This window comes from Morchella importuna, assembly GCF_003444635.1.
Source record: "Morchella importuna strain M04M26 chromosome Unknown Morimp01GS052, whole genome shotgun sequence".
NCBI classification, from domain to species: domain Eukaryota; kingdom Fungi; phylum Ascomycota; class Pezizomycetes; order Pezizales; family Morchellaceae; genus Morchella; species Morchella importuna.
Genome location: NW_025763449.1, coordinates 148,246 through 163,714, shown reverse-complemented (window position 1 = coordinate 163,714; position 15,469 = coordinate 148,246). Strand labels below are relative to the sequence as shown.

Below are 15,469 nucleotides of genomic sequence, written 5' to 3'. Positions count from 1 at the left end.
TGGGACCCCGTGTATTTCTCTAAGAATTGACGAGGCCAGTACAGGGGCCTCCTACAGATTGTCAATTCGCTCACTAAGACTGGTAGGGAGCTATCGATATGACCATATATGTCGTCTAGAGCTTCTCTATAAAGGCTTGGGGTTCGATAAACCGCAAATTCATGGTCCGTTTGTGTCTGTTGAGGTTGGAATGGTATGGCGGTTAAGATGATACGAAAAAGCCTCGAGAGATTAATCCGCGTGACATTTCATGATTCAAATGATTGTGCAATTTATTTTGTCAGAGCTAAATCAACCCTGAACCAATTGCATTATACTAAATCTCTATAATCTTATAAGAACGATTTTATTCCTTTATTTTAGAGATATTTTTACGGATGGTGTCACCCACCAGGGTCCAGCTGGCGTGCCACCTTCAAGAAAAGTTAAATTGTTAAATTGCAATGCCGCCCTGTTAATATAAAGCAGCTACTTCTAGAACAAGGTGTCTCTCTCCGAATTGCCTAGCTTCGCTGGTGGGACAGGGAGATTGTGTATATAGATTGTTGATGACTGTTATGTATATCCCTTACCTTAGGGTATAAGTATATGTATATTCTATAGCTCAGCCTGGACAGGGCGGATCACCTCCGCCAATGTTTTTAGCAAAGGTGTAATCAAAAGAGCACTTTAATACTTAAAAACGTAGTCCAGCATGCAACAATCTAGTTGAAAGTGACCCCGGCCCCGCGTTATCCTTGCTACCCTTATGCTTTAAACCATTGATCAAGCCGAGAGCTAGAATCTCTTTTCAATCGAGATATCACAGTTTCTCCTTGACCTGAAAATCTATCTATAAACTTTTATGTCAATTGACATTAAGTGGAAGGATTTACGTGTAGTGAAGGTTACCAGTATTAATATATACAGGTACAGCGGTGGGTAATAAGTGATCAGACAGAACGCCATCAAAATACGCGTTTGCAGGCAAAATTGTGGCTAGGCCGTCCGATGACTTAATACCCACCGCTGTACAATATGGTTAGATAGGGAATATATATAGGATGATCCGGAATAACACTCAAAAGCTGTGTAAAAAAGTCATTCCACCGGTGATTCAGGGCATAGGCCTGAGTCCTTCGGCTCGGTGTACGCTAAAGCGCGTAAAGCTTCGAGACTTTTATATTAGCAACTAGCAAGATTAGAGTGTATTTTAGTAGTGACGGTCTTATTCGGGAATTAGGACGGTAGATTTGATTATGATTTAACAATATCAAGCCTAAGTAACAATGTATGACTAGAGATGACGGATTCAAATATGACGGTCTCTACATGTTCTCTTCTCAGGATAACGAACTCGGGGCCGGCCGGGGCCTGCCGTTTATAGAGACATATCAATCTTTGGCCAGTTTTATCGGGCCGTACCAGGGCTCCCCATTCTTTAAACCCTTGATGTTTACGCCAGATCTTATAAGAAAATCACTGCCACTGACAAAGGTTAATCATAGTATATCACTCGCTTTTGCACTCACAGCTCGAGTGTATTTTTTTTTTGTTTAATTCATACTCGCATGCAGACAGCTCGAGTGTAGACGTACCCGGCATTGAGGGAAAAGACTAAAGTTGAGTCAACTCACTAGGTGAGAAGATTCAATTCAGCTAGTGGAGTCAAAGCTTGAGCCAGTACATCCTACGGACTATAGCTACAATATGCGATGCTGATGGGTGTACCACGCTAATGGAGAGCAATGTGATAACTCGATTATTTGAATATATATGGCACGAAATACCCTAAGATTAATCTTTAACATTGAACTGAGCCGCTCGTTACGGGCCATCATGCGTTGCCAGCTTAGATTAGAAACCAAAGGTTAGCTAAGGCTATCGAAACGGCCACTGCAAACATCGGGACTAACGGTCAAGTGGTGGGGAGCTAGGGGTCTAGGGATCTATGGATGGTACCAGCGTGGATCTCTACCACAAGGGGTCACCATCAGTAGGCCTAGGGACTAGAATTGAGCCCACCAGAACCCCATATGTCTTTCCTTCCGCCTAAGAATTCTTCAATCAACGAAGGACTCGGTTTTAATATGCATGTTTAGAATTGATCACTTACGATATATTTGCTATATATACCTCCCTCTGTTAATGGGTTTTCTGTAGTGTGGTCCATGAGCCGGCCCGAGCCGAGCCGGCATATAAGCTCGAGCTGGCTCGGCTCGTGAGACAGAGGTTCGCAAGGCTCGAGATTTGGTGACAGGCTCATAAATTGGCTCAAGCCGGTGGTCAATGATGAAAAAAACAGGTTATTCTTACACTAGGTGTAGTAAAATGGCAGATATAGGCTTCATTTCATGGGGTAATACCGTGAGAAAGGATTTATTATTTAACTCAGCATTCTAGTAGGCATAAATCTCCTACTGGCTTCCTTGATGGCTTCTAGAGCCTAGTTCAGAGCGAGTAAACTGAGCTTGAGATCAAGCTCGAGCCTTAAAGAAAACGGCTCAAGCCGGCTCAGGCTCGCTGGAGGGTGAGGCTCGCTGAGCTCGAGCCGAAAGTTCGAGCCGAAAGCTCGAGCCGGATCGGCTCATGGACCACACTAGTTTTCTGGTTTGCGTACCTCCTGCCAATAGTAACGCTGCATGACCATCCGAGGGTCCCTATTTTTCCCGACGTCTAAACTGTGCGAAGTGCTACTATACTCATAAGAAGCACACCATATTGATATACGATTATCTTATTAATAGAGACTATGCTAAGAGTTTACGATCATAGGCGATCACTCGGCTGCCTCTGTCACATGCAATATGAAGAACCTTTGGAAGAATACTCTAGAAGCCAAATTTTGTCTATTCCTAACTAAAAACCTTGATACATCTGTGCTCCACTCCCATGGTGCCTTTTTAACGCCAAAACCAGTACTGCAAACAACAGAATAAATATAAAATGATATGCACCAACCAACCAGCCAGCCAGCTCGCATGAAAAATAAGATCAAGTAACCGGCCCATGCTCCAATGAAACCATCAAAATTTTAAAGTCTATTAAGCGAAATACGACTTCAAGCTCTCATAGACCAAGAAAATAATTGCTGAAGAGGGCGCACTTCTCATGCATGTGATGCCACAGCCTCTATACATAGGCTTGATGCCGCCGGCCTGGTACATCTTCTTTGCGACCGTGAAGAAGGATTCCATCTTATCACCCTTGGCGCCGATGGCTTCGGTCTGCATACGAGACTTAACTGAGTCTGCAGGGTAGAACATAAAGTTGTAGCTTACACCCGCTAGTATACCGTCAGCATCATCGTGACATATGGGTGGGAAAATAAAAACGGAGATGACAAACCCGTAGCACCGGCAATCATCTGCTCCCCAGCAGAGTTCGTCTTCTTCCCACTCAACCCACGCAGCATCCCGCTCATATATTCATAACTTCCGAACCACGCTGCGCTACCTCCGGTTTCCCGAAGGAAGGTTCCAAACTGACCATGCCAGAACCCGCGAACCCCATACACGCGGTACACCTCTCCAATAAGCGCAATAGGCCCCGCATGGCGGACCGCTGCAGTATGGATTCCTGCTGTTGCACTAGGAATGGCTCCGGAGGAGATAGGGCGCTGTAACCCAATCGTCTGCACTTGCATTTTGCATTTAATAAGCTCAATCGGGGTGAGGATGAAGGAGGCGAAGGCGCCTGAGGCGGCACCGCAGAAGACTAGCGCATTTAGCGGGAGTTTTTCGTTCTCTGGGATCGCCGGGTAGAGGGTCTTTTTGACGAAGCTTTGCGCGATGTTGTACTAAAAGTCTCATATGATTAGTTATGACGCAACCAACCTCTGGGCGCAAAGAGTCCACCTACGCTAAAGAACAGTGCCGAGTTCTCAACAGCAGCTCCTACCAGAGGCGACGAGATTCCACGATAGAGGCCTCGGATTCCGTCCTGCGCTACTGTTTGCCGGAAGCAGTCGAGTGGTCCACGGTATCGCAGTGGGGCGTCGTCGCGTTGCGATTGCAACCGTACCTGCAGGCCGGAGGTGAGTAATATGTCATACTGTGATCTGAATTTTTGACAGCAGGTATACCTTGACAGTATCGAATGGGTATTCAATGGTCTTGCCAATCATTCCAGCAATCTGAGCGCAGTTCCTATGAGCTTCAAAAGTACTTGAATTTGTAGTACCAGCAAACTCACCGAGCCGAACAATAGGTCCTTGAAGCCGGTAAGGGCTGCAGCCTCTGAATGAATACTGGTCGCCGCTGCGACATCGAGAAGAATGGGTTCCTGAGACATTGGTACGGTACTTTACGGGAGTCCAGTTATCTTGCAGATAGGGTATAGGAAATTTGGACTGAAAGAGCTGGTAATAATTTTACCACAACAAAAAGAGAATAAAGAAAGCTATCGAGCGGATGTCATAGTAATATTGATGTAACGGAACAGAAGTAGAAAGTAGAAAGAAAGAAAGAAAGAATAGATGCAATGGGAGCAGGAAAAGGAGAAGCCCTCTCCTTTTTGTTTTGATGAGCTGGAGGAGGAGAAGGGACGCTTTGGCAGCGAAATGTCGCTCTGATGAGTGACGGTGCTGACGACAAGTTCGAGGGATTATTTGTGCAGGAAAATAAACCCTGACCTTGCCTCTGTTAGACCAGCAGCTGTCAAAAACGGAGGATTGTGCGAGTTTAGTTAAGCATATGAATATCCGTAATATATAGAGCAGAACTAGGGAGACCCCCAAACTTTTTCAGTACTCATCGGGGAAGTGAATGGAGAAGAAAGTCCCACTTCTGTAAGCCACTTTGCAAATTTTCTCAGTTCCTGGCAGTTGTTGTTTCCCCCCACCCACAAATGGAAAGGCTACGATGCATGCAATCAGATAACACGGCACAGATCCTGGTTAATCATATCAAATCTGATCATCTGATGAGATTCTATTAGCAACATCTCTAAAATAATTTCTACCTCACACAAAGTTATCGAGCTTGCAAGCTTTCTCCACTGCCCCCCCACCAGGACCACTACCACTACAACCCACCAGGCCCTCCAATTCACTTTCCGATCGCTACCGAGAAGAAATTAGACGAGGACTACAACTGAAGAAAACGAATTATGGCTGAGACAGTAGGAACTGCTGCCCCCGCAGCGCAGGATATCGTCGGTGCTTCCATTGCGCCCATCGCCGGTGCCCGAAAGAATGGTATTTCACCTCTCTATGCTAATGAATATCATCATGCCCCTCTTATTCCCCTCCATTTTCTCATCGCGCATTCGGAGATAAATTATTTTTCTTCACACAGAAATATGACAATACTAAGATATTATCAATCAACTAGGAAAGCAATGGAAACCCGCCAAGCAAGCCTTCCGGCCTAAAGCTGGCACAAGCAAGACGTGGGAAGCCCGCCTTGAAGAGCGAAAGGCCCTGGCCGCAATGAAGTCCAGGGAGAAGGAACTCAAGGAAGAGAAGGAAGCTGCTAGAGTGGTGCGTATCAGTTATCCCAGGCTAAGGACATGAAAGCTTACGAGTAAAAATGTATATAGGTACGGATAGCAGCCTTGAAGACAAAGAGGGAAGCAAAGGCGGAGAAGGAGAGATATGAGAAGCTTGCGGAGAAGATGCATGCCAAGAGAGTAGAGAGGTTGAAGAGGCGTGAGAAGAGAAACAAGGCATTGAAGGAGAGGTGATCGTATACCATCCTTCATCATTCCTTTTCTATTTTCTTTTACTTGGTCTTTAGATCCTTGCGCGTCGTTGTCTCTCTGCCTTTGTACGATATGCCGAAAAGTTGTATGATCTCCTGTTGCGGAACAGGATAATTTACCAGGAAAATTTACTGAAAACTACTCTCGTTTGGTTGAGATATAAATCTGTGAAATAAGAATTCTAGTGAAAGAAGAGAGTGATTGTTTAGTGGCCCTAGACGATCCCCAGTGGTCTACCTTCACGGTTTCGTCCACATCGCCATAACTGGAGACAAATCTCTAATACGCTATGCAAATTAAATCCCTAATTTCAGTATACGTCGTTGGTGGACCTATCAAATTATGTGAGAACACATTACGTTGAAAAATACTCGGTCGAAGCTATATCTTGGGTTTATATGTGGCCCAGAAAAATGACTAGTCAGAACTATAAGCAGGCGTAAACTCGCGCAAATCCACTTTCAAATTTCAGCATAACTACATGTATGTATGTGATCGAGAATTTGAACAGTGGCTTAATATGTGTGTCTAGAGACATTGTGTTGCCTTTAATTGTACCTACTTGTATATATATGTGTAGCTAGGCTAGATATAGGAAGATGTACATAACAAGATTCGCAATCAATATTGGGCATTATTAAAACATGTATCCCTGTGTCAAAATCGTTGTGAGACATCAATGTTTTCGGAATGCTTCTTAGGTGTATGCACGTAGTTCTTGGAACTCGCGAGATACAGCTGTAATTTATTCTAGAGAACATCTAAGCTATTTTTGCAACATTAAAGTGGCTATGGTACCACTGTGCGCAGTATTGTGCTTGAGATCCGAAATGTTAGGTTGCATCTGGTACCCCGGATTTCACTAGCATCGGCAGGAGCCTCTTCACGGCCGGACCTGCATTACTTCCCCTTACGGGCCTTTAGTGGCCAGCTCTCAACCTGCAAAGGCTTAGTTACCGAGACTGTGGGACTGCACCGAAAGAGCATGTGCCTGGCACCCCTGGAGTTGAATAACAGCCTGTCGTTTCTCGCAACACCTACAAACAAACCATAGCCAACGAACATGGGGGACTTCAAGATCAAGCCCCCTGCACCTCTGATACGCTCCAACACTCACGCAGGCACACTCAACTTCAAACGCCACCATCACAGAAACCACGATGAACGTGTCAGAGTAGCGGCGGAACTAGAAATGGAGGATCATAGAGATACAAGCTCACAGCCTATGAGCTGGAAAGACTCGTTGCAAGCCGATATGGCGGAGAAGCAGGAAAGGGAACGAGACTGGGAAAGAGATAGGGGTCCTTCACTACAGTTACAGTCGGAGCAGCAGTTGTAGGTCTCCGTGATGTCTGTTTGCCTCGTTGGTTCGCACTCTAATCTTCTAGCCAGAGAGGTTTCCACTGCCGTTCGCGACCTTCAGGAAACAAGTAAGCGGCAGATGCAACGTTTAGAGACCACGTACTCCGCGGTGTCGCGGAAACTGCAGGAGATCCGCTCGATGGGCGAACAGCTTAAGCATCTTGGAAGTGCAGCAGAGGATGTCCTCCGGGAATTCGATAACGGCGATATTGGCTGCCGGAAAGAATTTGCGGCTCAGATAAAAGGGATCGAAAGGTTCCAAGAAGAACTGGTTTCGATTCAAAAGCTTCAGGAACGGCTCGGAGCAGAGAAAATGAAGGTACAGGCTTACAGGAAGAGATTAGAGAATGTACAAAGTAAAATCGATAAGCAGCAGGAGATGGAGCTTGTGTGGAAGCAGAGGGCTTCTCGTATGTGATTTTACTCCAAATAGCCTTGTGGGTTGTTTGAAATGTCGCTAATGTTGCCCTAGGGAGGATACGATTGTTGTGGGGCTTCATATCTATACTAGTGATACTATGGCTTTTGGCTACAGCTGGAAATGAGGTAGAACTGCCCCGGGCCCATGAGGCCTCCAAAGAACCTACTACGATACAAGGGGTATATGGTGGTCAATCATCTACCTCAGAAGCTAAATTTCTCTCGGAGGGAGCTTCTCGTGAACTATAAGCCTTTGGTTCCTTCTTATACCTGCCTGGTCCTTCTGGGTCTTTTAAATATTCACTGTTTGTTTTTTTATGGCGCATGCTGGGGGGGCATTTCAGTAGGCGTTGTGTTTCATTCCGGGTAGCTATCTTCGTAGCTTTTAGAATTTCGCTCTCATCCCTTACATTAATCGCTTCAAATATTAGTGGTTAAAGTAAATCTTTGTATCACAATTAAATCAATCTTTCAATGTTTGCCTTCGTAATTTGTTGCTTATGCAAAGTATGCATAGCTATTAAAAAATCTAATATACATATACATATCGGGGAAAGCAAAGCTCTAAGTAGAACAGTAGAACAGTATCAACAGCCTCAAGTGATGAGTCACTGCAATCAATTCAACTGTTTTACTACAATGGCAGTACTAAGTGTAACGTTTGATGCTTGTATGTAAGCGCTCCAATATCATGCAGGTACATACATGTACTGTTGAAACAGCGCCTGGCCTAAAATAAAAGCAAGGTAAAGGGAAATAACGAAACACGAGTTTCTGACGGCTTACCCTAGATATGTGCACTGGCGATGTCAGGGCCAGGATCTATGGCATGAACATGAGAGGACTGTTGCTGCAGATCGCTAGATGCGGCCACCTAAGCTGTTATTAGTCAAAGTCGCAATACACGCGTCCCACCAATGGTCTCAGCCGCAGGCTAGGTAAGACTCAAGCAACTTCGAACCCACCGCCCCCCTTCTATCAGTAGACCCCCCACCTCCAGCAACGTATCTTCATCCTCATCATTGTATCCACTGCGACCTCCCCATGCTTTGTGTGTGAGGTTCGTTTCTATCTGCTTGTTTTAAAAAGAGTTTATCAAGCTTTTTATCAAACCGTGTCCTCATCTCGGAGTGAACCTCGCCACCATTTCAAACTTATCGATATCTGTGCTCGGACCAACAGCGTCACCTCTGTGATCGGCGGCCTAAAAACGTCTCTTCTCCTCCATTCATATCGCCCAATATGCAACTGCTGAGGGTTTGGTCGCTCGCAGCTGCGTTACTATCTACTGTAAGAATTTGATAATGGATTGAATATATCGTTGTGATAGCTGACAGAATATGTCACGCTTTTAGGCTGCTTATGCAAAAGGTCCGGAAGTGAATTCAAAGGAATTTGAGAACATACCCGCAATCTTCTTTTACTTCGATGATAGTTCGGTATTACTCATTAGAGATATTATTCTGTGTTCTGCCGGATTATAAGCTGATTGTGATGCAGGTTATATTAACATTAGATGCGAAAGCGGGAAACATCTGGCGATCAGATAATGATGGGAAGAAATGGCAAAAAGTACAGGATATCCCAGAGGGTGATGCATGGGATCTGATCGAGCATCCGTTCGATAAGAAGCGGGCCTTCATTCTGGGACAAGATACCGAGCACTGGTACACCAAAAACCAGGGCAAGAGCTGGCAGAAGTTCAAGGCCAAATACCCAGCGTCTTATACTCAGCCAGCCTTCTCATTTCATGCGGAAAAACCGAACTTGATACTTTACGCTGGCAGAATCTGCGAAGATGATGATTTCTTCGGACTCAATTGCAAGGAAGTGGTGAGTTAGTTCATTCCTAGGGCTCTCTCGGCATAAATGGTGCTGATGTATGTCGGCTTGCAGACATACTATACAAAGGATGGTTTCGACAGCGATATGAAGCAGCTTAGAGATGACACCCATAGCTGTATCTTTGCTCGCGGAACCGAAATCTTCAGTGAAGCGAAGGACTACACGATAGTTTGTATTGTTAATGGCAAAGATAGCTTCGCAGAACATCGCAAACTAGTAGTTTCGGATAACTTCTTTGATACTGAGGTTGAGCCCAAATTAAATGGCTATAGCACTGTTGATGGGTTGGCTGGTATCGCAGGAGTACAGAAATTTATTGTTGCCGCTGTCAAGAGCAAAGGCACAGATGAGATGGCACTGTATGTCACATCTCCTTGAGTCTCAGTGGTATATATTATGACGCTGACAAGTGCTATGCAGCTATGTTACTGATGACACAATTAACTGGGACCGTGCAGAGTTCCCCCATGACCATGGCGGGCTTAAAGAGGATGCTTATACCATTTTGGAATCAACACCATATAGCATCCAGGTAGACGTTCTCACGACGAAGCCTATGAACCCCATGGGCTCCCTGTTCACCAGCAATTCTAACGGAACATATTTCACCAAAAACCTTGAGTATACCAACCGTGCTCCTGAGGGCTATGTGGACTTTGAACAAGTACAGAATATCCAGGGTATTATCCTAGCAAACGTAGTGGATAACGCCGATGAAGTTGCCAAGAGTAGCTCCGCGCAGAAAAAAGTCATTTCAAGGATTTCTTTCGATGACGGAAAGTTTGATACCTGGAAGCCTCTTAAGACGAAGGGTGGTGATGATCTTCACCTTTTTTCAGTCACCGCATTAGCAAATGGGGGGCGAATTTTCTCCAGCCCAGCCCCCGGAATTCTGATGGGGGTTGGAAATACTGGCAAATACCTCGAAAGCTATACGGATTGTGATTTATATCTTTCAGATGACGCGGGTCTCACATGGAACCGTGTGCGTAAGGAAGCCCACAAGTATGAGTTTGGAGGCTCTGGCTCAATTATTGTCGCTATCAACGATGAAGAGATGACCGACGAGGTTTTCTACTCAATTAACCACGGCGATGATTGGGATTCAGTCAAGCTGGATGAAAAAGTCCGTGCAAGGTTGCTTACAACGACGCCGGACTCAACATCTCTGTTCTTCACACTTATTGGAACTAATAGAGACCGAAAAACTATTGCTTTCTCTATTGACTTTTCTAACGTATTTGATCGTAAGTGTAAGTCTGATAAGAGCGACAAAAATGACGACCTCGAAAAGTGGTACGCTCGACTTGATGAGGATGGCGAGCCAGACTGCCTGATGGGTCACAAACAGTTTTTCTGGAGGCGGAAGAAAAACGCGAAGTGCTATATTGACGATCTTTATAAGGATCCCGAACCTCAAGAAGATGTTTGCAAGTGCACAGAAGAAGACTTTGAGTGTGACTTCAATTATGTCAGGGAAAATGGAAAGAGAAAGGATAAGTGTGTTAAGGCGAAGGGCGCAAAATTTTCCACACCCGCCGGGGAATGCAAGAAGCCTGAAGACACATTCATGGGATCTAGTGGTTACCGTAAAATTCCAGGCAATAATTGTGAGGGTGGGAAAGATTTGGATAAGAAGGTGGAGACAAGTTGTAAAGATGGTAAAAATCTCTCAGAATTGTTCCTGTGCAAAGGCTGACCAGACATAACTAGCTGCTACTGCGCCTCCGTCCAACGGTGATATCGTTAATAGAAAGAAATCGTTCCCGGGCTCTCAAGTTGCAGAGTATTACTATCTTGAGAAATCAGATAGCTCTAGTAACCAGGATGAGGTAGGGCATCTTAGCTATTGCGGGTCGAATACAACTAACCCTATCTGACCTTGCTAGACTATTATAATGAGAACAGAGAAGCAAGAGATTTGGCTCACCCATGATCATGGTGAAAAATGGGAGCGAATTCTCGAAGATGTCGAGGTTGTGTCGATCTACCCCAACACCTACTTTTACGATTCTGTCTATTTTATTACGCCAGATGCCGAAGTTTGGTACACCCAAGATCGCGGCCGCAATTTTAAGAAAATGGACAAAGTCCCTTCAAAACCTAACAGGCGGAACCTTCAAGTAATGGATTTTCACCCAACAAAAAAGAATTGGCTCATCTGGACCGGCCAGGCAGATTGCGACAAATCAGAAACTTGTCATGCAGTTGCTTATTATACCAAAGACAACGGTTTTGAGTGGCATAAATTACTTGAATACGTTGGAGCTTGCAAGTGGGTTCGTGGCGAGAAGCAAAAGGTCCAATCCGAGAAGTTGATTTTCTGTCAACATGACGCGAAGGAGAATGGCTCTGGCAACATTGAACTTGTTGCTAGTGACAACTTTTTCGATGATGAAAAAAAGCACTTCGATGACATTATCGGTTATGCGACAATGGCCGAATTTATTGTTGTTGCAAGTATCAATGAGGATGAAACCTCTCTAAAGGCGTCGGCATCGGTCGATGGTTATAACTTCGCCGAAGCTAAGTTCCCACATAACTTCAATGTTCCCCACCAAACGGCATATACAGTCTTGGACTCGAATACACATTCCGTTTTCTTGCATGTAACTGTCAACCCGAAGAAAGGATTCGAATACGGAAGTCTTCTGAAGTCAAATTCCAACGGCACAAACTATGTCCTCTCTCTTGATGCCGTGAATAGAAACGAACTTGGTTTCGTCGATTTCGAGAAAATGCACAGTCTTGAGGGAGTTGCCATCGCAAACCGTGTTACTAATGCGGAGAAAGCTTTAGATGGGGAGAGAAAGAAGCTGGAAAGTTTGATTACCCATAATGATGGAGCAACATGGGAATACATTCAAGTCGAGGGGAAAGACTCTGAGAACAAGGACTACTCCTGCAATCCCAAAAATGTAGATGATTGCCATCTAAATCTACACCACTACACCGAGCGAATTGATCCTAGGGACACATTCGCATCTGGCTCTGCTGTTGGTTTAATGTTGGGTGTTGGGAACGTCGGAAGAGAACTTGCAGGTTATAGAGACGGCGATACCTTTATGACCAGGGACGGCGGCATCACATGGAAGGAGGTTAGAAAGGGACAGCATATGTGGGAGTATGGTGACCAAGGTTCCATCATTGTCATCGTAGATGTGATGGCTGCGACAGACCGTGTAGTGTATACCCTTGACGAGGGTGAAAACTGGCATGAGTACATATTTGCGGACAAGGACGAGAAGGTTGTTGTCAAAGATATCTCAACGCTGCCGACTGATACGAGTAGAAAGTTTATCCTTTGGGGTAGACAAGAGGGTGGCGGCGACGAGTTTTTGACAATTCAACTTGATTTTACTGGAATCACGGATGTTCAATGTAAGTCTTCTGCGGAAATTAATTAACCCTAGATATTGATATCTAACCATGTTATACAGGTGAATTAAAGGAGGGTGATGAAGCGAATAGTGACGATTTCGAAGTTTGGTCGCCGAAGCACCCTGCAGGCCTTCCCGGTTGTCTATTTGGGCGCGTAATAGAGTACGCCCGTAAAATCCCATCACACAACTGTTATATTGGGAGGTCACTCGAAAATTCGCATAAATTTGTAAAGAATTGCCCGTGCGAGAAGCGAGATTTTGAATGGTCTGTGATCCGAGTGTCTTTGCTAGGTTGTGTTGGCTTGGCTTGATTGCTGACTTGTGCTACTGCATAGTGATTTCAATTATGAACGACAAAATGATGGAACTTGTGGTTTGGTCAAGGGCTACAGTCCTCCAGATCACAAGGCCATCTGTACACAGGACAAAAACGCGATAGAGTATTTTGAACCCACTGGCTACCGCCGCATTCCTTATTCCACCTGCGAGGGTGGCCATGAACTCGAGAAAACCACACCAAAACCCTGTCCTGGACACGAACAAGATTTCGAGAAAAAACGGGGGCGCGGCGCTAAGGGATTTATGCTCTTCCTCGCTGTGGTTACACCTATTGCGGCCGCGTTTGGAATCGGTTGGTTCGTCTGGACAAAAATATTGGATGGTCGGTTTGGTGCTATTAGGCTTGGGGAAGACTCAAGCGGACAGAGCCCTTTTATTAGATATCCTATCATCGTCATTGCAGCTCTCGTAGCGGTTGTTGTGTCGATTCCCACAATATTGCAGGCAATTGGCACTTGGGTTGGTGGGAAGTTTACCAGGACGAGGCGGTACACTAGCAGACAGTCATTTACGAGAGGGGCAGATTACTCGATTGTCAACAACGATGAAGGCGAGCTGTTGGGAAGTGATGATGATGATGAGCTTTGAGAAACGAATGATGTGATTTGCATGTTAGCCTTTTGTGCATGGGATTAGGTATGGTTGTCAAGAACCATTGACTTGTTTCAATTCGAATTGTGATATTAGTTTTGAAAACGTCGAGCTTTCTTTTGTTCTTTATGATATTATACTCAGCATGCGTGTTTTGACTCAATAGTCTCAAACCCTAGTGATAATACAAAATCCGAGTTAGTTATATTTCCTTGGGGAGTTTTTTCTGGCAACTATTTTCCGAACCAATCTTTTAATTTCGTAGGATAGTCTTCGTGATGGACATCAATATCACGACATATGTAATTTGAGAGGGAACGCAAAGTCCAGAAAATTTGGCTTATAAGAACCTGTAAGTAAAAATACAGGCTTATATTATCTTGTTACATACAACTCCAAAACATTATTCCTGCTCCTCGCCCTCACCCTCATCATCCAACCACCATTGCAAAAGCCCCATCCCAGCCTGTTGACAAGAAGCCGTAAGCGAATATGGTGGCTTCTTATGCAAGCTCGCCTCATCGTTTTTTAGATGGGGTGGAATCGGCAGCTGGTCAACAAATTGTTCCTCTTCAATCCTAAACCGGATGAGTTCGTTCTTGTCCATGTAGAACTCTTGCCCGTCGTTATTCCATATCCAAACCTGCTCCTTACCATCGAAGGTCGTGCCCTCAAATAATAAGCGGTGAGGAACAAAAATCTCGTCGAAGAAATCTGTTCGTACTTTGATCCCGTGTGCTGTGGAGGAGGAAATACGGCCTGTGAGAACTTCGCCTTTAAACGGGCGGAAAACGACCAGTCGGAACTCAACTACACCCCAATATCAGTATCGAAGAGAAGCCAGAGATTGAGTGGTGTTAGCATACCGTTGACGTGGGCAGAACCACTCCCGTGCCCTACCATGCCCTCGCTGACTTTGAGGATGTCCCATAGGCAGATACAGAGCCCAATGTTGTAGACGACCTGTACACATCCCACACCTATTAGCCAACTAGCTTAGTACAAGGCTACATAACCCGGTAGAAATGAACCTTGTTCGCATATTTGGTGTTGATCTGGTCCTCAAGGGCATCGACAGTCGGCTTTGAGAAGTCCTGGGGATCGATTATGACTAGGTCAGTGAAGCTGGACTACAATTTTCTCCGTCAGTGCTGCTCCTGTTCTAGGGATTGGGCCTGGAGAAGTCGCACAAGTATAAACATAGCTACTAGCTGTGTGTACGGTGTTGTAGCTATGGTATGACCAGTCGTCGGAGCATTCTGGTCAGGTTAATTGATTTATCGCGATGACGGTATTGAAGGTTAGATTGAGGCTCAGTCGAAAGTTTAATGCCAAGACGGAAACTACCGTGAAGTGGCTACAGTATTTTCCGGGACAATGGCGAAACTGGTTGAGTGAAATGACTCAGCCAGCCGGGTAATGCAAGATCATGCTGTCTCATGCGAATAATAGCCATGCAAAATGGCTAGTTACTTCCTTATTACATGTGTCTAAAGTTTCTTGGGATCTAAGTCATGATTCTCTCTACCTGTACGTTTGTTTGTATTGAACATATATAGAATAGTAGAGATATTGCATGACCCAATTAAGGACAGATTAATTATATACCCAATATTATAATCCTACAATGCGTTGAAGATAGACTCTTGCGCGTATACTGAGTGAGGTCCTTCCAATAAGTGCAACTCGCCATTGAACCAGGTTCGCCACTGACCCGGAAAGGACTATAGTTGTTACCCTACCATGATTCACTAGCTATGAGCTCTGACGTATGAAGGTACAGGCCACCCAGACCTAGCTAGCTGTAAGCTGTACATATCCTTACACATTTCTTGGTCCTACTCACC

At 44.9% G+C, this 15,469-nt stretch overlaps 5 protein-coding genes across 5 annotated transcripts; 3 read left to right on the top strand and 2 right to left on the bottom strand.

Moving 5' to 3' along the window:
* Positions 1 to 3,023: 3,023 nt before the first annotated feature.
* Positions 3,024 to 4,272, bottom strand: LAJ45_10890 (uncharacterized protein; the record flags this gene model as incomplete). Its single annotated transcript, XM_046120405.1, has 5 exons — positions 3,024 to 3,265; positions 3,328 to 3,778; positions 3,841 to 4,002; positions 4,064 to 4,114; positions 4,174 to 4,272. The coding sequence occupies 5 exons, from the start codon at positions 4,270 to 4,272 to the stop codon at positions 3,024 to 3,026; spliced, it is 1,005 nt and encodes a 334-aa protein (XP_045966414.1).
* Positions 4,273 to 5,088: 816 nt separating this feature from the next.
* On the top strand, positions 5,089 to 5,664 carry LAJ45_10889 (uncharacterized protein; the record flags this gene model as incomplete). The annotated part of the gene is made up of 3 exons (XM_046120404.1): positions 5,089 to 5,176; positions 5,313 to 5,461; positions 5,521 to 5,664. The coding sequence occupies 3 exons, from the start codon at positions 5,089 to 5,091 to the stop codon at positions 5,662 to 5,664; spliced, it is 381 nt and encodes a 126-aa protein (XP_045966413.1).
* A 1,081-nt stretch (positions 5,665 to 6,745) lies between these two features.
* LAJ45_10888 (uncharacterized protein) lies at positions 6,746 to 7,713 on the top strand (the record flags this gene model as incomplete). Its single annotated transcript, XM_046120403.1, has 3 exons — positions 6,746 to 7,017; positions 7,075 to 7,454; positions 7,517 to 7,713. 3 exons carry the CDS (start codon positions 6,746 to 6,748, stop codon positions 7,711 to 7,713), a joined length of 849 nt encoding a protein of 282 aa, XP_045966412.1.
* Positions 7,714 to 8,706: 993 nt separating this feature from the next.
* Positions 8,707 to 13,619, top strand: LAJ45_10887 (uncharacterized protein; the record flags this gene model as incomplete). Its single annotated transcript, XM_046120402.1, has 9 exons — positions 8,707 to 8,754; positions 8,820 to 8,903; positions 8,965 to 9,297; positions 9,361 to 9,668; positions 9,730 to 10,970; positions 11,023 to 11,141; positions 11,199 to 12,690; positions 12,750 to 12,957; positions 13,028 to 13,619. The coding sequence occupies 9 exons, from the start codon at positions 8,707 to 8,709 to the stop codon at positions 13,617 to 13,619; spliced, it is 4,425 nt and encodes a 1,474-aa protein (XP_045966411.1).
* A 406-nt stretch (positions 13,620 to 14,025) lies between these two features.
* On the bottom strand, positions 14,026 to 14,824 carry LAJ45_10886 (uncharacterized protein; the record flags this gene model as incomplete). The annotated part of the gene is made up of 4 exons (XM_046120401.1): positions 14,026 to 14,432; positions 14,489 to 14,585; positions 14,654 to 14,752; positions 14,813 to 14,824. 4 exons carry the CDS (start codon positions 14,822 to 14,824, stop codon positions 14,026 to 14,028), a joined length of 615 nt encoding a protein of 204 aa, XP_045966410.1.
* Between the last annotated feature and the right edge of the window lie 645 nt (positions 14,825 to 15,469).